This window comes from Acanthochromis polyacanthus, chromosome 12 (genome assembly GCF_021347895.1).
Source record: "Acanthochromis polyacanthus isolate Apoly-LR-REF ecotype Palm Island chromosome 12, KAUST_Apoly_ChrSc, whole genome shotgun sequence".
Taxonomy (NCBI): domain Eukaryota; kingdom Metazoa; phylum Chordata; class Actinopteri; family Pomacentridae; genus Acanthochromis; species Acanthochromis polyacanthus.
The window spans coordinates 35368896-35393190 of NC_067124.1; the positions used below are offsets into that span (position 1 = coordinate 35368896).

At 38.6% G+C, this 24295-nt stretch overlaps 1 protein-coding gene across 1 annotated transcript; it reads right to left on the reverse strand.

The window, feature by feature from the left end:
- Positions 1-1251: 1251 nt before the first annotated feature.
- On the reverse strand, positions 1252-23416 carry dgat1b (diacylglycerol O-acyltransferase 1b). The gene is made up of 17 exons (XM_022196745.2): positions 23007-23416; positions 22193-22280; positions 20096-20136; positions 19236-19321; positions 13556-13608; positions 12938-13043; positions 8201-8329; positions 7357-7425; positions 7142-7245; positions 6388-6426; positions 6186-6227; positions 6039-6083; positions 5671-5783; positions 5196-5261; positions 4458-4545; positions 4272-4334; positions 1252-3344 (listed from the first exon to the last, which is right to left on the reverse strand). The coding sequence occupies exons 1-17, from the start codon at positions 23252-23254 to the stop codon at positions 3195-3197; spliced, it is 1530 nt and encodes a 509-aa protein (XP_022052437.1). The 5' UTR covers positions 23255-23416; the 3' UTR covers positions 1252-3194.
- Positions 23417-24295: the final 879 nt, after the last annotated feature.

Here is a 24295-nt window from a genome sequence, read left to right on the forward strand (position 1 = left end):
CTCTAATCTCTAGTGATGATTGTTTAACCAGATGTCACCCTCACAGAGCACTTTACTGTACACACTGGCCTCCAGAAACTCTGTGATTTGCCCCAGACTTGCTGTTTAATTCACTGTCAACTTGACAAAATGCAGGTTCGCAGGCCTGCACTCACCTCTGGATGACAAATCGATAAGCACACGCTCACAGTGTGAGCGTGTGACATGGTTTTGTGACCTTGGATAAGATCCCTGAAATATAGTGGTGAAATGATTTTTTTTGTCACTGTCTTAGGTTTAATATTTTGCTTGTAGATTTTCTAATCATGATGAATATTGCTGAAAAATATAGGCACATAAGCATTAGTCGTGAGTCTGTGTGAAGATAGGACAGTGATTTGCAAACACATTGTACAGGGGATTGTCTTAAATGAATGCATTATTGATATTAACCCTAATTGTATTCTTTTTTTAATGTTATTTGTCTAACAAACTTATTGTTTAAGACTACAATTCTGTGTTGGCAAGGACAGACCATTGTGGAGGTTTAGCTACCAATGGGGCACCATGACAAAGTCTTCTGTTATGCTTAATGACCAAAAGCCAGAGCACATATATTAAACTGGTATTAGCTACAACAACCCTAAACTGTAGTGGCATTCACTATCGTTCAAAAGTCTGGGGTCTTCCAGGCAATTTCACATTTTCCATGAAAACTCACATTTTTGTTTATGTGTTAATTTAAAAGCACAAGGGTTTTCTAATCATCAGTTAGCCTTTTAACACCATTAGCTAACACAATGTAGCATTAGAACACAGGAGTGATGGTTGCTGGAAATGTTCCTCTGTACCCCTATGGAGATATTCCATTAAAAATCAGCTGTTTACAACTAGAATAGTCACTTACCACATTAGCAATGTCTAGACTGGATTTTTGATTAATGTTATCTTCATTGAAAAAAACTGCTTTTCTTCAAATATAAGACATTTCTAAGTGACTCCAACCTTTTGAATGGTAGTGTATGTGCCAGCTGCATTTGTGATCAATATAAGATTCCCATTTTGTACATAAGCAAAGGCTAGTGCCTGTGTTAGTGTAGATAACAATCAGTGAAAATTTGCTTTGATCAACCCAGGTACTAGGGATATACTGTCTGTCTTCAGTTGGTGTGCTCTTTTGCTCTTAGTTCTAATTTGCTGTGATCGAAATTAAACTATGATCACATTCACTTCAATGAAAAAGATTTAAAAAAAAAAATCACAGCACTTCAATTGAATCAAAAAAATCTTTATTTTTAAACAGGAACATTGTATTCACATACATCATTACACACATTTGTACTTGGCACTAGTCCAATGAGAAAGTAACACACTGGTTTCTTGATTTTGCATAGTTTTTGTTCAATGCACAAACCGTGTTGAAGCAGCTGGATATGAGCTGCACTGTAGTGGCACTTCAGGTAACAAACAAAACAAACAGTAACTCTGGCCTGTTTATAATTGATCATAGTAAAAAAAATAACATCCTATCAGCATACGTTCATTTCTTATAGTGACACTCCTCATCCACCGCAGTAAAAACCAGACAGATTAAGGCCCCTTTGGCTCACAAAAACAAAGGACGGAACACAGCGATCCTGAATCTCTATCCAAACGTCAACTCGCACCATGCTGTCAAATTAACGTGATAAAACTCGGTGATTATACTGTTCAAGCACAAGTGTAAGAAAGACAACAAAACCCTGCATGCTGGCATTCTTGTAAATAGATTATGAATTCAACTAAAATTGCTGCTCAAACTGAGGTTTCAACAAGATACTGGAATATAAATGACCTGAGTAAAACGCTGCATTCAAACACCCATCAGCCACAACATTAAAACAACCTTCCTAACATTTAACAGGTCGCCAAACACTTCTGGGATCGGGCTTAATTTTCCAGAACATCCCTCAGATTTAGATGCGTCTCTTTGTCATGTTCAACAAACCGTTCCTGAATATGCTTTGCAGTACGGCAGGAAGAAGAACTGCTGCAACATTTACCACAACATAGTTTACCCTTTAAATAAGACTGTATTTACTGAAACACAGCACTTTCCAGTAAATTAAAGAACCAATTCAGGTTGCAAAACAACTAAATCTTTTCTGAAGCAACCCCAAAGGGAAAAGAAGGTTTTTCTAGAAAGTAAGTACATAACAAGCTTCTAGGGGATGGGTCTATAGATTATGTTGTCGATTGATTGAGTGGCATTAGGTTGGTGTCAAAGTAACGTTCACATGAATTCCTGGACTCAAGTAGAGCTGCACATTACATCGTTTTGGCATCGACACTGCAATGATCGCAACAGTCAGATCGCAGGACGTGTGATGTAAAATACAGGAAATGAACTCGAATACATCAGCTTGCATGATTCCCATTTTTCAAGACTAATCTACAACAGAAGTCTGCCTGATAGAACATTTTTTACTCCGATTTTGGGGTTCTTGGACACACCGAGTGCTTTAGTTTTCATCATTAATAACAAAGTTTGTTAACGTGCAGGCTCTAAGAACAGCTAGAACAGGTGAGCAACACTGCATAGGAAAAATATAAATACAAATAAAGTAAAATATCACAGTGACAAAGGACGACATTGAGTAAAAACACCTCCTCTGTCCGCAGTGCCTTGCATCTAAATCAGCAGTACAAAGCTCCGTGTGACGAGTCAAAGAGTTGACTTCGCCACCATGGTCCTGTTTTGACTGTCACGCTGCCCATTTTTCCTCATTTAAATGCATTAACTGGATACTTTCCTCTTTTTGTTTGTTCCTTTGTAAGGAATCCCAGCAGGAAGACACATCAGAACCGCTTAATACATCGAACTCCTTAACAGCTGCCATGGCGACCAAGACAATCAATATTCCTCACTTTTCCCTTAATGTTGTGGCTGATCAGAGTGCATCACCTCCTCTCTAAGTTACAGTAGTGTTTCCAGGTTTATGATTTAATGTTTCTGTTTGCTTCTTTGTAAAGCATCCCAGCAGAAAGACGCAACAGTCAAGATTTCAAATGTAAACTTGCTGTTGGAATCATGCAGCCGATGTGACCAGCTCATCCTGACTTGTAGAGGACATTATCTGGTACCTGTGGAGAATTGATGTGTTCGTTTGTGCAAGAAAGACAAAAGAAAAGTGAGACGAGGTAAGAAAACCATGCTGTGGGCTGTGTGGATGCGTCTACTGGGCCTCCTCTCCGTAGTTCAGGACGTAGTAATCGTGGACGTACATCAGCACCGCGAACGGCTGACCGATGATGAGGGACATCCACACCGCAGCGTTGCCATAGTTACCGCGCAGGAAGTAGCCAACGAACCAGGCGAAAGGAAGCTGATGAGTCGGGGAAAAAACGCAATTACATAAACGCAGTGGGTGATTGTGTCTGTAATGACTAATTGCAGCGTTTCTGTGTTTCTGATTTCTGTTGTCTGCTTTTTGTGACTCAGCGCACTTTAATGAATATTAAACCCACAAAGACAGCAAACAACGAGGCGCCTATTGTCCTGGCTTATTTCCCATGATGCATCAAATATCCCCCGCCGCGCTAATGAGGTCATTCATTAAGTTAATGATACTGCAGCCGAGGCCAAACACAGACAACACCTTCGAACCCTCTGAATCCCAAACAGTTTCTAAGTGTTTTTAAACACAGCGGGCTCATTTTTCACTGCAGGATAAAGTCCTGCACCTCTATGGAAACAGAACAACCATTAAAGAAGTAGAGAGAACCCAGAAAGTACTTCTATGCAGCTCAATGGCAGAAATAATAAAAGAAAAAACAAAAGCTGAATTCTTTGACTATGCACTTTCCAAAAAAATGCAAATTCAAATGCCCACAGATATTACTTATACTGGATAAAAGTGAGTTCTACATACTATACATCTTTCAGTACTTAAATTTTTACAACCTCTGCTAGCTAAAATAGGTGTTTCTCACTTCTCTGTGCATCACCTCTAGAAAGACACTTCACCATGCAGAATGCATCTTCCAACAAATTACTAACAGCTTGCTCATCCGAGTACCTTTTTTGAGCTATGCATTAATGTAAGTGATCCAATATGTTTGATTTTCCTCTAAATTCATCTTGTCTGCTCTCTCTTCTTTCTTTCCTACGTGCATCCACCATTTATTTAACCTGTTCAAACACTACTAGGGAACTTGTACTCACATGACAGCATAAATTATACAGTTCACAATGAAGCTGTATCAATTTAAAATAAAAGCACAGTGCAATGATTGCAAGTGTCGGGTCTTACCTGTGCCATCATTCCTGTGAAAGCCCAAAGTCTGAACATCCTGAGAGGAACACTCACTAAGTACTGACACAGAAACAGACAAGAAGACAGAAATGATCAATACAATCTGACCAAATCTAACAAAAGTGCAGTTTATTCTTTCTTCAGGGTCAAGACAGGCAGAAAAAAAAAAGAAGGCGTTTTTACCTCATGAAAGAAAGCCGACAAGAAGAAGACGGCCGATTGGCTGATGATTTTACTGAAGCCTCTCCTCAGCAGCGGCTTGTAAAAGTGGCTAAAGAACGAATGTTTAAAGTCAGTGAAGATGTAGATACAGACAGATGATGGAATAGATATCAAAGATTGAAGATTCTTATATTTGGCCATTTCTGTACTGACACTAGGATTGTTTAATGGCTTCACACATCTTTAAGAATACTCGAAACTGTACAATTTCAACAAAAACACACAGCTATATTTATATATAATCTGTAACACATAACTGACTAGGGGTGTGCATCAACACAAGGAGTTTAATTACAGTTTTGTAAAGTTTCTCAAGTTAATTTGGATAATTCCATATCATAAATACAGCGTCCCATGTTTAACCCTCTGAACTGTAAAACCCATTAGCAGGTTTAAAAGGCATGTTTTCTTTCCAAAAAAGAAGCAAAATTAGGCAATTTACCATAGACAGAACTTTAACTTTGTGATGCTGCATGTGTGATTCAGTCTGAAAATTAACCAAATCTAAGCTCTTGATCGTTCTGTTTCCACAGAGGTGTCTTGTAGTACAAAATGAACCCACAGTGAGAAAAAAAAAAAAAAACACCTAGAAACTGCTTGGGGGGTTCAGAGGGTTAACTTTGTCTCCCTACATCAAATCCATTGTTGTGCTGAGTCCTATAAATTCCCGTTTAATGTCTCAGCGTGCGGATAACTCACCGCAGACACCACTTGTGAACAGGGATGTTCCAGTTCTGCCAGAAATATGTCACCGTCTCTGAATTCCTGAAAGAAAAGGCAGGGAATAAAAGCACTGAAGCATTACAGTCTCTGAATCATTTATTTAATGCAGCTGGATCAATATTGATGAACAGAAAAAGGTCCAAAATCTTTATCGTCATAAAGGAAAAGAGAGAAGTAGTAGTAATTATTCCACAGTACACAGAGTGAAACTGACTGACTAATATCAGAAAAGGTAAAATAAGCATGTTAGTACATTTGCAAACTTTTAGAATAAGCAAACAACTACAGTTTCCAAATTCTTCTTCTCCTCATAAAAACAATATATTTACCCATCAATCTAGCAAAAATACTTAAAGTATGCTCCACATTTAAACTTTCATTCATGTAGGTTCTGTGAGAGGTACAGACAGATATAGAAACAATACCAGCACCAGAAGACATCCAAACTTACCACCAGTCCTTGTAAAACTGCCTGTCTCCAAAGCGCAGCAGCTCAGCGGTGAAGTTCATAGACGAGTGGAAGAACCAGTAGAAAAACAACAACCACAGCAAGTGATTGGGAACCTGCAGAGACCAACATGAACGAGAATAAAACACAAACCGGTGAGCCAAAACTGAAGATCGATGCTGCTCTGTACGCTGCAGAAAAGCTCCAAAATGTCTTCACAGTTTCAGGATGGTTAAATGTTCCCATATACAACTATACAGGGGAAAAAACAGTGATTTTATCAATAGTAACTGTGTAGCAGCGAGCAATTTAAACTGAAATTATCGACATGAATAAAAGGTTTTGTTGTCGGTGGTTGTGTTTTTACTCACAGCTAATCGTAGGAGTCTCTCGGTCATCCTGGACAGATCCATGTCCTGGTGGAGAGAAAAGATTACAGACTCATGAATTCACAAATACATAATAAACAGCACTTTAAATCTACAATATGAGCTTCACTGTCATTCCGTCCTTCTTACTTCTAGCGGTTTCATGGAGCTCTGAATGATGGGAATCATCCACTGATGACAAGAAGAAAAACGTGTTGAAGTACTCATTACAATCAACTGTAATATGTAAATTTAACATGCCTGTGTCCCATAATGGCATGTTTTAATGTTAAAATCGGAACCACTTTTGTTAAGAATACACCATGTATCAGTTTCTAATATCAGACTGTACCTGTTGAGTGAGACCAACCAGCAGCTGGATGAAGAACAACTGAGGAGAAAGACACAAATTGACATTGTGAATGAAATGAACTGCCACTATTAAAGAGCAACAGAAAATATGGAAACTACATTATCTAAAGACATTTCTTTTTGTCTCATGCCCCTTGACATGTTGGACTTTGTCAAGAGGTGCCAGATCGCAACAATTTTGTAAAAGTAGTGGATAGATAAATACTCTATAAATGATGAGCAAAATTACTATTATAATACACAGTACTTTCACGTAACCCTCTGAACTACAACCATTTGTCTCATTCTTTTCCGTAATGCTGCATTTAATTTAATGATCAAGTAATGAATCTCTAAATTTCTCCAATTATTTTCTATTCCTGTCTTTTCTCTGTCCTGTGTAAACACAACCTATCGCTGTGTTTCTTACCGAACTGGGTGCAAATTGTTCATTTTTTAGCAAACTGAATAATGAGACATGTAGAATAAATTCATCTTGATAAAATGTAACGATATCAGGCTAAGAGTTAGCACATTTTCCAAGCATGATTAATTCAAGTTGAAAATCTCATGATACTTTCCGTTTTTACAGTTCCTTGCTCTTATAGAGAGGGTCATTTTTTCAACTTTTTAAAGATAACACGTCTTTCAAACCTGGGTTTTGGGGTTTGAAGGGTTAAATGAGCTAAATTATTTTTTTTTAAAAACCCTACAACCACCATCACAATAACTCTGAACAAATGTTACTGCCTTACCATCTCAGACAGCCTCCTCAGCAGGAAATGCATGCGGATTTTAGGAGAGCGCGGGAAGTTGAGCTCGTAGCACAGAGTCGGAGCAAAGACAAAGTAGTACATGTCTGCAGACATGAAGAGGAGGTTGGTGAGGTAGTTACTGAGAATATGTCACTAAACAAAGAAACATGATCAACTCAGTGTGAAGCAAACAACAGTAAGATGCATTCAGGTACCTCTGATGGTGAGGTTTCCAGGATAACACACTTTGCTGTCGCCTCCGTTTAGTGTCTGTACTGACGGACCTGCAGCAAACATTCATGGTTTATATACAAACACACATGTCCAACACTGTAGCATTACAATATACAATCTGTGCCATGGACTATTTAACTTTAAGCCATTGCTTTACAATGTGAAGAAAAAAAAAATCAAGTCAGAATGTTGACATACAACCATTTCTGTTACGTAACTGTAATTTCCATACATCACTATGAGAATTTATGTGTTCTGCTTAGTAAAATGTGCACAGTATAACCCAAAACTACTCATATTCATGCCAGATTTTGATCTATATTGAATTTTTATTTGAGTGATAGGTTTCCTCCGTCTGGAAATGACATAAAGACACTGAGTTAGAGATGTCAATAATACATTTTTACTCATTTCTAAGTGTTTTTTTACGCTTATATTAAAAATGCCATGTACAAAATCATGCATATCCCTTGAAATGTTAGCAAACCGTTGAGAAAACGCAGGTTTCTATACATTAGAAAAGAATTGATATGGTGGCAAATAATATTAACACTGAATTTTTAGTGAGAATAACATAGAAATAGATTTTTTTAGATGTCGATGTCATTTCTCAGACATTTAATCAAACATAAATTGATTGGCATGGCTATTATAATATATTTTGTTCTTCTCTCTGAGACCTGCAGTGTCACATGTCTGCCAGTAGATGTCACTGCAACAGCATGGGCATACAGACTAAACAGAATTTCCTAATAATACATGATGTGAATGCAGTTTCAGTTAAGTGATGAAATTAGTCCATATAATGTATAGAACTGAACTTACATGACAGTGACCGGGCCAGTTTCTTGGCCTTGACGGTGCTCAGCTCTCTGCACCACAAGTTGACGTCCTTATAGGAGTAGAGTTTCAGGAAGAGAATAGTGTAAGTACCAAGTACGAAAGCACCTCCAACTGATGGGGAAGAGACGGAAAAGAGGTGAGGGTTAACTATGTGATGTGGATGAAGCTGCATAACAGTAAAATGTAAGCAGGGATGAGAGGAGGGATAAAGGGAAAGCCATTAGAGGGTGGAAAAAAGTGAAGAATTGCAGAGGAGATGATGCAAAGAGAAGGAGAAAGAGGACAAAAGTGTGAGAAGGGGGACGGAAGGAGGAAGAAAGACGGGGGACAAAATGAAAGCAAAAGAAAAACAGACGGAGAAAAGAGAAAAACAAAAGGAAAAGAGGACATAAAGCTGTCATTTGATCTTGAACAAACAGAAAAACAATCCCAGCAAAATAAATCATCTCAGCTCTAAGTCTAACTATGCCAAGGACATTATTACAGTCACCATTTTGTGTCGTTGTGTATGTGCACCAGTGTTTGTGTTCACCAGCCAATAGATTAAAACTGATTTCAAGGGAGATTAATAAACGCATTTTTTAAAATTGTGCACACACACCACTGAGCAGTTTGTCCAACAGGAGTTTATCAATCGTCACCACATGCTTCATGGAAAGGGGTCACGTTCATATATGAACCAAACACATGAATATAAAGTGTCTGTTGTGCCAGCAGGGTGAGGAAGAGGTCAGCACACCTGGCATCAAACCACAGCAGATCTTATCCATTAACCATCTGTCTCTCTGGCTCCTAAACAGCTCGATTGTCTCCAAGATGGCCACCGCAGATAGCGATCATAGAAACACACCAAGAGGCGAGTGAGAGGAAAAACAAGCCAGACAAACAAATTCTTCACAAGTTCCCAGGACAGTCATGAAGTTTTAACTTGTCAGCTATCCTATTTTCTTCTGAGAGCAGACTCCGGAATGAAGTGAGTCACAGATTACATGTAGACAGAGCAATCTGATTCCTTTTTAGTAGTGAGAAGAGCTGAAGAACAAACAAACAAACTTCAAACTGGCTCCCCAGCAAGAAATGCCTGCTGTGGCTGATTCAGGTAACAAGCCAGTTAATGTATGTACCTCAGATTAATATTCAATTCAAGATCCTTTTTACTACAGGAGGTCCTGGACTTGCATTGGAGTTCTGTTTCTACGGATCGACGCAAGTCGATTTTCGCTCTTAAGTCAGAACTCCAGCAAAAATGTGCACAAAGCTGTTACGTACATCATGATATTGGTCAGTTGTTCGGAAAATTCATGAATGTCAATGACTTTCATGTATGTATGTATGAGTCATTTCACAAGAAGATAACAGAATCTGTTGCATTGTTTTTACATTTTCAGCATTTTATTCTATCCAATTTCACCTCCATGGAGATAGCTAGAGTACGTTTTACACTTTGGAGCCATAATAAAGGGCAAGAATTTAGTGAATATAGCACAATCCAAAGTGGCGTACAACTGGCAAATGTAAACAAAGCCGTCTTATAGCGCCATATCACGACATATTCATCTGTTCCGTTCACCAACTGGTTCAACGTAACCAGTTCCAATATCGTAAACCAAGAACCCATCCGTAACCAGTTTCGAGGAAACGCTGTAAGTCGAGGACGTTGGACACCGAGGACCTCCTGTATACGCAATATATATAATAATGTAGGCAATTCTCAGATGCTCTAATCAGGAGGCACAGCATCAATTTCAGCTACTATGCTGATGACACTAAGCTTTATGTCACTGTGTTTCCTAATGACTCCAGGCCAATCAATTCCCCCTTTAACTGTATTTTATACATCAAATTATGGATGGCAGAGAATATTCTACAGTTCAACCAAGACATATCTATAGTCTCAGTCATTGGTACTGAAAATCCATTTGAGCCCACAAACACTTGGTATTAAACCAAGACAACAACTGGAAACAAACCAGAGCCATCTTTGACTCACATTAGAATCAAAACCAAGAATGCATTCTATCATCTAAAGAACTTTGCTGAACCGCCATAATTTCTAACTCGAGCCAATACAAAGACACTATCGCCAGCTTTAAAAGAGAATTTGAATGCCTCCATACAAACGCTTGAAAACATTTCACCTCCTTCCTCACAGTTGCAAAACCTGTCTGTAACATTGCTGTCACTTTGTACTGCACTACATTAAGCAATAGCTGCCTTCATACATACACCCACACACACATAGTAGGACTTCACACGGACTGCAATCATTTCCTGGAGTCTTACCATTACCACAACCTTGAGTAATCCTTATGCTTTTACTTACTGAGACCTTTCCTTAAAATCTGATGATTTACGATATGGAGTCTTGCCTTTCTAAACACCCATGATGTCCCCACAACATGAGTAAAACCGGTTCAAACTCAAACATGCTGCATTTCTGTGCAAACACACACCTGCCCTCTGTCATCGCCCTTCCTGTGTGAACAGCAGCGCAGAGACGACAACAGACGGACAGATGGACGAATCCTTTACTTGTTCGCCTCCCAGTGAGAGAACAGATGAGAGAGGAGAGGAGAATAAACCAAAATGGGGAGGAAGCAAAGACTTAAAACCATGATTTCTCTCAGTTTAAGTAAACACAAGCTTCCACAGAGAGCTCACTTTCTATCTGTCTCTGCGTCAAGGTAAAGTTAAAGGTTCATCAACTAAACCTTGAAGAGTAAAGCACTGATGCTGCGCCAACAATCTGAGCTAAATATATCATGCTAATGACATGATCTACTCCCACTGAGGAAAAAATTGTGGGTTAAGTGACAAATGTGACCTTGGCGGTGAAATACTTTCAAGTTCATTACAGACTCCGGTTAAAAATATGTAACACAGGCAGAGGTTTAAGATCTGATAATGTTAACTGTGCTACCATCAAAGCTAGTGGGTCGGGGAGCTCATGCCTCTGTGGTGGCAGTTCCAAAGCTTTGGACCAGCCACCTTTTTTTTTTTTTTTTTTTTTTTTTTTTTAAATCAAATACTACTTTTTCTCTGACATTTTTAAGAAAAATCTAAAGATTTTTCAATGACATTTGATTGTCAAGGTCTTAATATTGAGATTATTCTATCTAAAACTAGATTTATTTAAGAAACTGATGTAAGAAATTGCTGTAATGTTTGTGGTATTTTGTAGTATTTTAAATTGATTGATTTTAGAAGGTTTACTCTGTTTTCTGTCTCGTTTTTTGCGTGTATGTTGCAGCTGTGCATCTTACAGCATGTAAAGCACTTGGGTCAACTTGGTTTGAGTTCGTGAAAGCTGCATGACTATCAATTACAGCAGAAGTGTGAACTTTGTCTAATACATTCGATTACTTAAGATGAGAAATACCAAATTTCCTACAAAAACATCTTGAACACTGGTGAAGAAATACATGACAATTAAATTTCACGTGAGTCAAGCGATAGTCAGTGAACGACTCAGGCGTGATGCAGCATTTTGTTGAGGAAATTAACCAAATCTCAGTTTAAAACTGTGAAATTTAATCAAAATTGTGTACATGTAAATGTCTGATTTGAAAATATGCCAAAAAGTAAACTGTTCTCAGTTAACAGTTTCCATAATAAACTGAACATTCTGTGTTCCACAGCTCATCTAATAAATTCCAACACTATTTAGCTGAACTGCAGGCTGTTTATGCAGACCAGATTAAATTCTTGTATTTTTTTTTAGAATGTATGGCACTATGGCTGCGTCCTCTGAACTCTGAGTTGTCGTTTTTCTATACTATGTTAGAGTTACAAACTGTCTGAAATTATAAAGCGTTAATGAAAATGATCTTTTTGTAGTTGCAACAAATTCATTTTAGCATTTTACAAGAAAACATATCGCTCCTGAAATGCTTTTAATGCTGAACATGTAAAGCTAACTTAGCCCAGATGGTATTCTAATTATTTTTTCTTGGGAGCAATTGTGTCTAAATATTGAACTATGAGTCAACTTTGTGAGGACAGATCACGATCAGCTCAGTGCAAACAGAATTTCCTGTTAATGTGATGTTATGTGCATTTGTCCTACTCAAGGAAAAGAACCCATTTTCACAACTATAATTTCGCCTTTTCAGTAAAACTGAGACTTCTGCACATGCAACTTATAATTTTGAGTGACTGTCTTCTAGTATTTTTAGGAGGATTATTGTGTACTTGTGTACCATGTACAGTATTCCCAGTTCATCGTGGGTGAGCTGTGTGGTTTGTGGACTGCAGCCATGGTTTCTGTCAGGCAGCCTGATAAAGACAGAAGAAAGTGACCCTTGGATGACCCTGGACTTCAAACCACACCTCCTCTGGCATCCTTCCTCTCCCCACCACTCCGGTCTTGCCCTTTCCTTTCCTTTCCTTTCCTCTGCCCTCTCTTCTCCTCTTCTCTCCTCAGAGCCAGCTGGACCCGATCCAGTCATGACCAACTGGTCCATTACCACTAACCGACTCCAATTATGACTCGGTATAAGAGGTGTCTTTTACTGCGCTATCAAACCAATCCGCTGTTTCTCTGAAGGGCAAGGACATGAATGTCCTCTTAATCTTTATTACACTTACATTATTTTCTATTTCACACACACATTGTAAACTAGCGATGGACGGATAATAGATGCTACAGTTTTCGTCGTCTATTTGTCTTAGTTATGCAGAGTTGCTAGGAGCAGAGCTGCAGAGAGAGAAATGTTTTACCTGGGGTCACGGAGGGAACCAATAGGACCACTGCAGCAGGGAATGTTAGCATTAATGCAAAGTTGATGCAATGGACCAGAAATCCCACAAGTTCACTGAATGAACCCTGAGTGGAAAGAAACAGAGAGGGACAGCAGGAGTTTTGACGTCAAATCTTAAGAACAGCGTGTCGTCCCATTTTCAGCCGACGTTGCCAGAAAAACTGCCTTTTATTTCAGTCACAGATTCTCACTTTAAGTCATTTGTTTTTGACCTATTTCTAAAACACCGACAAGAATACAGAGAAATTTTGAGCATTTGTTTTGTCTGCGTTTGAACAGAAACACATTTTAAGCAATGGTGGCCTAGTTAAGTTTTGAAAAAGCTCATGATGTTCCATATTCATGCCAAACAGACAAGAGCAGAACTGAATATGCCCTAAATGCGGATGGTGAAACTAATTCCTCATTTTTTTTACCATTTAACATTTGCAGATGCAACTGGGGAGGGTCAGCTAGTCAGTCAGTTTTAGAAAAATAATCCCTCTGCAGGATTGCCAAAAGTGCTCTGAATCCAACAGTCCGGTTAAAATCCACAGCAGCACTGAGTTTGAAGTGCAAACAGGGTGTTTACACTCACCTTCGACAGCTGCCTTTCTGTGTAGAGGGCCACCACAATGAACACATTGGATACTGTGAAACACAATAAGAGAACGTCATCCGTTTAAATTGGGCTGTTTTTGTGCAGCATTTTCACTTGCAAGAACAAGAACAAGAGCTGAAGGCATTTTGCATCTACTGCACTGATATACACAAGACTGGGACTTAATTATAGCACTTTTGAAACATAAGATATGTAGCATTGCTGTTTTATCAGTCCATTTAAGTGACGGTCATACAGACATAAGTCACTTTTATGTTAATGTTCCTCTTGGCTTCATTCACAGTGATGGAGGGAGTCACAGGCCGATAATAAACTCAGAGGAAAGAGTCCTAAACAACTGGAAGCAACACATTCAACTTCAGCTCCAGTTAACCGAGATTCCATTCATTATTGGTGAGCCTCATTAATCTGACCTGGTACAGCTTTTGTCTACATCAAGGACATTTCACTTTGTGACCGATGTAAAGTTGTCGAATAATATTAAACCAGAAAGGCGCATCATTTAATGTGATTTTTTTTTTTTTGGACCAATATACCCAATAAGATAAGGTAGCCATTTATTAATCCCACAGTGGGGAAATTTAAAGATAATTTTAAGAAATGAAGCAGTAATACTCAACACAGCTGAAATTACTGTTGCTTGCAAGTTTTGGCCCTGCGTTTTCAGCTAAATCCTGCTCTCTCTCACACACTAACGCTCTCACATGATTAAACAGCAACATCTGATGAAGAAATGAGCCAGCAATAACAGAGCATATGTGTTTCACAGCACACACCAACTGCTAGACAGATGACTGACTGGGCAACTATGTGGGTGTGCATGTGCTTCCTCCCGCATACACAACAACACACACAATCACACAGGAATCTAAATTCTATCGTAATTTTCGGTTTCGGTTTATTGCTGATTTATATGCACTTCTAATGACTTCAGTTCTGGAATGTGGATGTTGCTTAACCCTGTGAACTAAAAAAACAAATCATGTTTTAACCGTTTCTAAATGCCAAAATTACACCAATTACAAAAGCCAGAAAATAAAACAGAAAGAATTGAATGGAACAAGAAGTGCCTGAGGTTCTGAGGATTAAAACGACATTTTTTTTCGCTAAATCTGAAAGATGGAAAATCAAAGAGGTTGTGGCGCAACTGGCTGTAAAATATACACACCAATGGTCATCTGATCCTCTCTTTAATATATTGCCTTATTTAATGCAGGTACATCTTTAGAAAATGAAATTAAAGGCAAGTTGCTTACATTTACAATATAATACACACATATTACAAAAGATATCTACTTTTTGGACCCATCTGGGCCAAAAATAATCTTTAATGCACATTATTATTATGATGCGTTTATAGTTTGGATTCTGGGTGGAGCAAAATTTATGTCGATTTTTTCCTTTCCATCTTGTAGAAGTGACAGTCAATGAGATGCTGAATTAACGTACAGAAAGCGCTGGTATGCTGACTCCTTATTACCCTCACCAGACTAGACTGAGCAACGCTGAGGATGCATAATTGCAGCAATTGTTCCATTTTAAGCCTCTAATCAGCCATTAGCACGTCAATCCACCTAATCCAGAGCGAGAGGATGAGTAAAGTGTCAGACATGTTGATGACTGCGATTTCGATCGATCGGTTTAGTGTTTCAGTCACACGGTTGTTTTTGATTTTATGGTTTATACACTACTCTAAAGAGACAAGAAGGTTCTATAAAGGAACAAATGAGCTGCAGGGAAAACCCTTGTTCATGTAACTACATTTCTGTCCACAAAGCAGACTTATCATGCTCAAGTAAAAAACTATTTTATTCAATCTGTCATAATTTGCATTTAAAGTAAGCATCACGTCACCAGGATTCAGTAAAAATGCTCATTATAGTTACACGAGGTTCCGTATTTAGGCAAATTTCATGTTTTATCTCACCCTTAAATGCAACTCAAAAAAGAAAGCTAAATTGCTCTGAGCCAAGACACTAAACTATATGCGATTTTCTCAGTAGTTGTTTTAAACTCACGTTTAAGTCATGTTGTCAGGGAATATGCAAAGTATATTATCAAGAAACATTATGCAGGCGGAATTTCTTAACAGTCTGCCTCTCAGTTTTGACATAACCTGTTTCAGCATAACCTGAGGGAAGCTTAAAATATTCGCCCAGATTTCTACACCAGGGCTTCATTTACCATTGAACCAAGTATTTTACTTCAAGCACAGTTCAAGAACAACCGGACCACAGAACAATTACGGCCGAACAATTTGAAGAAAACATCTAATTATTTGAGAAGTATTGAGATTTGATTTGCGATATTATTTTTAAAAAACTAAGCTCCAGTTCATCATTCAGTGAATAATGGATTTAAACATGCCATGGAGAATTCTAAAATAAGACGCCAAGGGCTAAATAATTATTCAATCTCAAATCAAAATGTAAACCATGCAGTTGTCAAAGACTGCATTTTCGGATACGTGTTATGTAGCACGTCTGAGTCAGAATTTAAACCGTTGTGTCAGTGGTTTTACAAATTCTTCCCGCCCTCCTTGTGCGACAGTCATCTTATTTCATTTGGTCATGCTTCATCATGTCATAAATCTATTTCACAGTGAATATTGAGCTGAAGCTTGACTTTAAAACAAATACGCTGCAAATCAAATTCCAGTATCTGTGATGAAAATTGCAATTTTTCACTTAATCATTCAACTCTGCCTCTAAAAGAGGACAGTATGATTATGTAAAACCACTGACACGACAGTTTAAACTTGAAGTGCTGCAAAAAGTATGAAGTGTGGCTCTGAATCAATAAGCCGTGGCTCATGTGAGTCGAACCACATTGTTCATGTCTCAACCACAGCTTTAATAACATCTCAGCAGTGCCACGGGCTCATCGCCTCCATGGCACATCACATCAATGCAGTAATTCATGGTAAAGAAGGCTGTAATAGTAGGAAATATTCTAATAACCTGAGATACTGGAGTTTTGATTTTCGTGAGCTATAAGCCTTAATTATCTAAACAAAACATAAAAGGCTTAACTTTGCACTTTACTTGCATATTACATTTTCACTTTCATAAACAAGTGATGAAAATATTAAACATTTTCACAATTTTCTGTTTTCTTGAGATGCATACGATTTGAAATTGACTATTTGTTCAGCCCTAGACAGCAGTGCATATCTTAAAGCCACACATACAGATGGAACAAACCGTAAAGACCTGAGGAAAACGCGCGCCCTGCTACTGCTAATGCCGTTTTTATCTCTTCTGCAAACGGGCCTGTTGAGCATCTTTGACAAGCGGCGACTAAACTGCACCAAACTGGAACAAACAGCTCCATTTAACAAATGCTACACGCTCATAAACCTTTCAGCAGGTATCAGGTGTCTTCTGGGAGATGTTTTGGTGGCAGTAAAAGACACCGGTCACTTTCCTAAATGTGAAAGTTTCTCGACTGGCCTCCCAAAACTTTACCCGCTTTGCTTGCAGGCTTCGTGAAGTGTAGACTGCTCGTTTATTCAGCGCGTTTGTGTGCGAGTCGCCGCTGCAGTGACTCTCTGAATGCCCTCTGGGAATGAGCTGCTTTACTGTTCATGCTACTGTAAACAGACTCCCATTCTGATCTGTCTCCTCCCCGTCGCCTGTGCAGTCGTTTGCCTTAACTCCATCTACCTCCCCCTCTTCTCTCGCCCTGTGTCAATGCACCACTTTACTTTCAGGTCTGCATTTTTGCCTTCTTACCAGCCCTCCATCTACACATTCGCTCACTTAATTTTCTCTTCCATTAAATGCTTCCCCTGCACTCCCCTCTCGTTCATCTTGTTCTGTTGCTCCCCTTCCCTCTCCAGCAGAGTACTAGTGTGCAGTATATAGGGCAGGTGAGTGTCCCTCTAGAGACGCTGCAAGCTGCACCACTGCAGACTTCCACTGCAATATACCATAAAAATAAATACGGAAAAAAACTGGAGTACAGCATGCACCTGTGTGTGTGTGTCCTAAAGCAAGCATTATTGTAAATGAGGCAGATCACAAGCTACAGTATTAAATGGGAAAAAGAAACTTGCTCGCCGTTTTTAAAGCAATTCAGCTATTTTACCTGATAAACTAAATGTTTTTATGTATTTTTGGTAGCAACTGTGTTTTAATATTAAATTTAAATGACCACATATGTCCCTGAAGTGAAGCTAAGGTGACATGAGATCCACTTTCAGACACTTATTTGCTTTAATCTAACGGCATCAGAACTGTCGCCTTCTTGTCTGAATGAACACCCTGGAAACATTTCCATGAATTCAGTGTGCATTCAATGACATTAATGGATCGATATGTACAAATGACGTATTTCAAGTGCCGTAAAGTAATTTAGGGAACATTTTTTTCAACATTTGACCACCAATATTGCTCCATAAAAGTCACAAATGGTGCAAAAGATAGAGTTTGGTAGTAAAATTTGATAAAAAATACCTTTCATATTCACTTTCCGTCACAATTTTACATCTATAGCAAACTGAAATGTCCATAAAAGTAAAATGTTGTCTTTAACCCTTTAAGCTTCAGTCAATTCCAGCCGTTTTCAGTACAAAAAAATCGCTAATATTCTATTTTTAAATAAAAAAATTACGAAAAATACGGGGAATATTGGACGCGCATCGCGAGGTGCATTTCCTTGAAAACGACCGATTCGGGGATTTTATACCGACTTCAGGACATGTTTTGGACAAAATAGTTTACTGGCTTGTGTCATCTGATGTAAAAGGTTGGATTATGGCCGTTTTTTGTGGAATCTTTTTTTTTGTGTGTAATAATAAACCCGGAAATGTGAGTCGCGCTGTGTGCGTTGAAGCCGTGTATAGAGAACGGATGGATGAATATTTGTTTTTGTCGGACAAATGTGTTTTTCTCACCCGCTGTGGTAATCACATCTGAAAGTGGTTTATACCGGCGGATTCATGAGAATCTAAGCTTTCCATCGGTGTATAATGTTTGTATAATCGCGTTTGCACCCGTCGGACATTCCTGAAATTCCTATGCAAATTAGTAGGTGTACCGCCGGCGGTACACTGAAGCTTAAAGGGTTAAAAGGTCGGATTAACATGGCTCATCAATAATAACTGTAATCCAGGTTTTGACAAACAGGATCTGATGTTTAGTTTGTTTCTCCAGATGTTTGCAGCAGCTTTTCCTCTGAGTTTATTAAATAATTGCAGCATCAAACAGCAACAGGATCCATATATGAATGTGGGGAAACAGAAGTAGCTCCATTAATTACTTATGAAGAGAAATTATTCCCCGACATGGAGACAGGATCAGTCAGACTAAATCACAGTTTAAAACCCAATTTAAAACTATTTGTTACATGGCGGATTAGAGTTTAGTCTTTTGTTAATAATTTAATGTGTTGTTTAGTCTTGAAAATGTCATTTGAAATGCTTCAATAGAAGTGTTTACAGACATCATCAGTGTAATGTTTATTATAAAACATACTGGTAGTTGGCACTTCCCCATATCATTCAGTGAAACTGTTCTGGATGTACACTACTTTTTATTTACAAGAGGCCATTCTGAAGTAGCTTTACACTACAAATGAATGTTCAAAAAGACATAATTATGAATCTAGTCGCTTCTCCCTAATAATGTTTCTTTCTTCTAGGAAGGTTACCTACCAATCACCAGGCATGCTGCTGGCCAGCTGTACGGATCATTCAGAAACAAGGAAATCACCTGAACAGGGTCCACCAGAACACCGTACCTGACAAGGAAAGAAACACCATGAAACGGCAGATAAAAAAGAACAACTCTAATTAACAGGCATGTGTAGATGCGTGCATGAATTGCAGCAGGGGAATAAAAGCTATTGGTGTCCCGAGTTCATCCAAAAGTATCTACACTTAACTTAGAATAGGTACTTTTTCTCCCCCAAAAACAGTCCAACAAAGATCAAGCTGCCCTAATGTGGGTTAGAAGTTCCACTGAAAAACGGCCTGATGGCATGTTGTAATATTGGAGTAATTCAGTCACATATGTCCAAACCAGAAATCAATTCTCAAGAAAATGATGCAGAAAGCCCCACCCTACACACTGACATGACTGGTTCTTTAGGTTAGTTATATATGAAACCCCAAAGATCTGAATGTAGGCTCTTAAGAGAGAAAATGTAGGCTTCGGTGGCTTATTCTATTCATTATATGTCTTACAGTACATGAAAAATACAATATCAACTTCTCGACAAGGTAAAGTAACAGAATTTCCACCAGAATAAGACAATAAATGGACCATTTTTCAGAAACTGGTTCACTTTATATCAAAATGTCTGACATGAAGGAGCTCTATTGTCAAAACAGAGCAACAAAAAATATTTGAAGATTAGTAAAACCTTTCTGTTAGAGCAGAAGAAAGCTGAGTGACTTTTAAATCCAAGTATTTTTGTTAGACGTCAAGCATCACTCTGATTCCTGTTGAAGAATGACACCCTGGGAACAAGGAAATACCTGGTAGTAATAATATATCTCTAATATGTACTCACTTTAAGAGGTTTTCTAAGAAGAGGCGAGCATTACTCAGCACCTGCAACAAAAAGCACAATATAAAGAAAAGATAAAACCTGTTTGTTGCACAAAAACATCGTCCTTACTCATGTTTCCGTCGTCATTTTTTTCCAATTATAATTGAATTAACTTCCATATCCCTGGTTTTCTCTCTCCTTCTGTTGCTCCTCTCTTTCCTTCTCCTCCCTCTATCCCATCTTCTTCCTCCCCTCATCCCATTTCCCCCCCCTCACCATCGTTCTTCTTATCTCCCCTGCTCACCCTTGCTCTCTCGAAATGGATTGTAATATCTCATTACCAAACACAAAGGCTCTGGGCCTGGGAATGGGACAGAAGTTCAGCCAGAATGAAGGAAAACCTCGTATGATGAACACAGCGATTTGTGTTCAAAGAGTGGATTAACAGGAGCCTTTCGAAGCCTCATCCTCTCCCCTCTTCTCTCGTATTCTGTCGCTTCTTCCGAACACGGATGAGGAAAAGAGCTGCGAGAGGTGCTGAGCTCAACATAAGCATATTATTTTACTGCACATGAACATTCATTTTGATTAGGGAGCCACCCATTGATAGCCTAGCAATTTTTCTGGTTGTTTTTTTTAAGCTGCTTCCTGATAAAAATAAACAGATTTTTAAGAAGACACTACTCTAGATCTAATGCAGCAGCCTCTCTCTATCTGTAGTCACAACTCTGTGGTTTAAAGCATTATTCCACCTACAATTAGGAGTGTAATTGGACATGTTTTTGCACCAAAATATGAGCTTTCAGTTTGGGGAACAGCTGCGTGCAACAAAGAAAACCAGATGTTATTGGTTTGGTAAAGCAATTTATTGCTTAGTGATGAAATTATCGCAAAAGAAACAGCGATAATACAAAGAAAACAGGGCTGGCGGATGTTGCTAAATGAGAGAACCAAATAAAACCAAACGAAGGCTAACAGAGTTATAAGAGCAACTAAGTTCCTAGCCAAACAAACAAACAAATACAGTCACCGCTAACCAATTAGAAACTCCACATTTCCCACTCAGTAACATTAGCAAAGGACCACATGCTGCTGTTTTTTTTGGAGTAGTTATAGTAAATGCACACAAACCAGAGCCTAAAGAGCTTAAAGACCCTCCACTATCTTTAAAGCTTGCTGGTATGGAACACTACGGTTTCCTAGTTAACTAGAACAACGATGGACAAGGATGGGCGGATCATGGAAGTTGTATTTCTGAATTGTTAAACTGCGACATCTGTGGTCAAAAAAAAAAAAGTGAACCCCAGTTCTTTGTGGCATTAAAGCAGCATCTTGCAAATAGTTCTGACAATAGCAAAGGCCACAGGTGTTTTTAAAGCAGCGGATATGCAGTTGTTGTTGAGAAGACAGGTTTTTAATACATGCTGAAAGTAATCAAACCCTGTAATGAAGCTCTCTCTCGACCACATTTCAGCCAGCAAGTCACAACAAGCTTTAAGGCACTTTTTAATAAACAAACACAAGCTGCAGTAGCTGCAATCTACCACTAATTACAAGTGCACTAAATATACAATTTTCTAAATGATGCACCTTAATGGATATTCATGATTTTTTTTGAGCGAAAGAGAATATTTACTTTTGCACTTTTACTTTTTTATTAGTAGGTAGTTGCAACACTACTAACAGGTGTTTGTAACAACGCAGCCACAATCTGTCAATCAATAACTCTATGTTTATTTTTTAAAGGGAAAAAGGAAGCACTTACATGTTTTCTATTTGTTGTTTTTGAAACATTTTAAAAAAACATATCAATCCATGACAAAAACCGAGGTACATAGCACATCAACACTGAAGAATAAATCCTGCAGAGTTCTCTTCCAAATAAACAAATGTGAAACAGAAATAAACAAGGAAATTTCTGTTAAGTTTCGTGTTGGAGTCTGTGGTACTCAAAAATTTTGACACCAAGATTTTCAATTTTGCTGGAACAATACACTAGATCAGGTTCAAATATCTGTTATTGGTCTCCTTAATTCCTAATAAAAATCTGGAGCACCACTGAAAAAAAAAATCTGTCAGTCTTTAGTGTGTGAATGTTTCTTTGCGTGTGTTTCTTACCAGCATCACCACACACCAGTTGAGAACCCCTCTGTAGTTATTGAAACCACTGGTAGAAGTCAGAAGAGACTCCTGGGTCTTGTGACAACTGTGGATACAAAGCAGATCAATAAACCAGGGAAACAATGAATTTTATCATAAGCATTAATATGCACATAATTTTCATTTTCCACTGTGAACATTTCAGGCTTTTATCTTAAACAGTTGCCCTGGTATTGTCGTGTAATTTCAACCATTTTTGATTTGGTTGAAACTGTGGATGTTTAAAATGGTGTGTGCAAAATTTTAGTTAAATATAAATATTTAGTTAGATATATCAAGAATTATTAAAGTAACCTTCTTGTCTAGACAAGTTCAAAGTAACATTTCTGTCATTGAATGCCACAATAACTAAAATAAATCAAAGTAACGTCACTTCTGTCATTAAATACCACAATAAACAAACTAGTTTTAAGTAACGTTACTTCAGACACTAAATATCGCGATAATTAAATGAGCTTTAAGTAATGTCAGCCGTTAGTATCCCACTGATTGACGTACTAAGGTAACAAAATATCACAGCAACTACACTAGTATAATGTTACTAATGTCACTGAATATCACAATAACTAAACTAGCTTAAAGTAACGTTAGCCGTTAGCATCTGACTGATTGACATCAGCTAATTAACGTTATCTCTGTAACTACATACCACAGTAAATAAAGTGGTTTACAGTAACGTTACTTCTGTCACAGTAACTAAACTAGCTTAAAGTAACGTTAGCCGTTAGCATCCCCCTGTTTGACATTAGCCACCTAACTTTAGCTAACTCACCTCATCCTCTCCGCTAAGTCGTTCCTCCGTTGTTTCTTCTTCTCGCTCCTGGTTTTGGGCCGGACCGTCTCCACCGAGCGGTCCCGTCTTCTCTGCCCATCGTTCGCACAAACGTTGGCGGTCACTGAGCTTTCACACGCCGTCGGAGCCCTCCCGTTCACCGGCTGCAGACTGGCTGTTCTCCCCGCTGTGAGAGTCGCTCTCCTCCGGCGTGTCGCGGCTGCTCCGGCCGGGTCCCAGTCTCCCATGATGACAGGAGAATAAAACTAAAGTACACAACTCAACTAGAACTGCTTACTGTGGTTAAAAACATCTCTGTAGCTGCTGACACACGCAGACAGGGTGGTGTTAAGAGGGAAGTGACCAATCCACCCAAAAGCTCACATTTCAGTCAAAAGTAGGAGTGTATTCATGACGACACGTAAAGTGACTTTTGTACCTGACAGGTGAGTCACTGATTCTGCTCAAAGAAAAGGTATCAAATGGGCGTAAACCTATATGGACCCATAATGCACAGACAATAATGCAGAAATGCAGTTTTAAGCAACTGTCAGGACCCAAATTATTCATCCCCACACCCACCTTTTTATTTATATTGATTTTTTATTTGCTTCTTCTGTACATAAATTATATTAAGAAGTGACAAAATGCAGTAAAACACCATGTGTAGTGATAAAAAGGCAAATATTTCTGTATTTTTTTGTATTTTTACAAAAAATCTAATTAATCACCCAATTTTGTTTTTTAATGCATTTTTGATTAACAAGTTTCTTCTGAATGGAAATGACATAAAAAAGTAAAATGTTGTGTGTTATGATAACTTTTAATCTTTTCTGTATGTTTTTTTTTTTTTTACTGAAAATGTTCCACCCAAAATTATTCGGGTGTGACTGACCTGATTTCACCTGCTGACACTCATCAGACACACCTGTGTCGTCATCCAATCAGCCGCCTGCAGCATATAAACCTGCTCCAGTTCTTTCTCTGCCAGTTTCTCCTGTTAACTCAGGTGCTAGTATTGCCTCAGCTAGCTGTGCTCCAGCTAAGAGTTGTTTTGTTCTAATTTAATTGCTAGAACTAGAACTGCAGCCTCATGAGCTTCAGGTTCAAGCCTCTAAGTAACCCGAACACCGAACTTCAAACAGAATCCATCTTCTCCTCCAGATGTCCACACTCGGCTCCTACAGCCTTTGTGTGGTCAGTCAAGCCATATTTTCCACCTCATGCTTCACCCACCACCTCTACCAGCCTGCCTCAACACCTCCACTCTCCTGTCTTCCTGGTTTCTC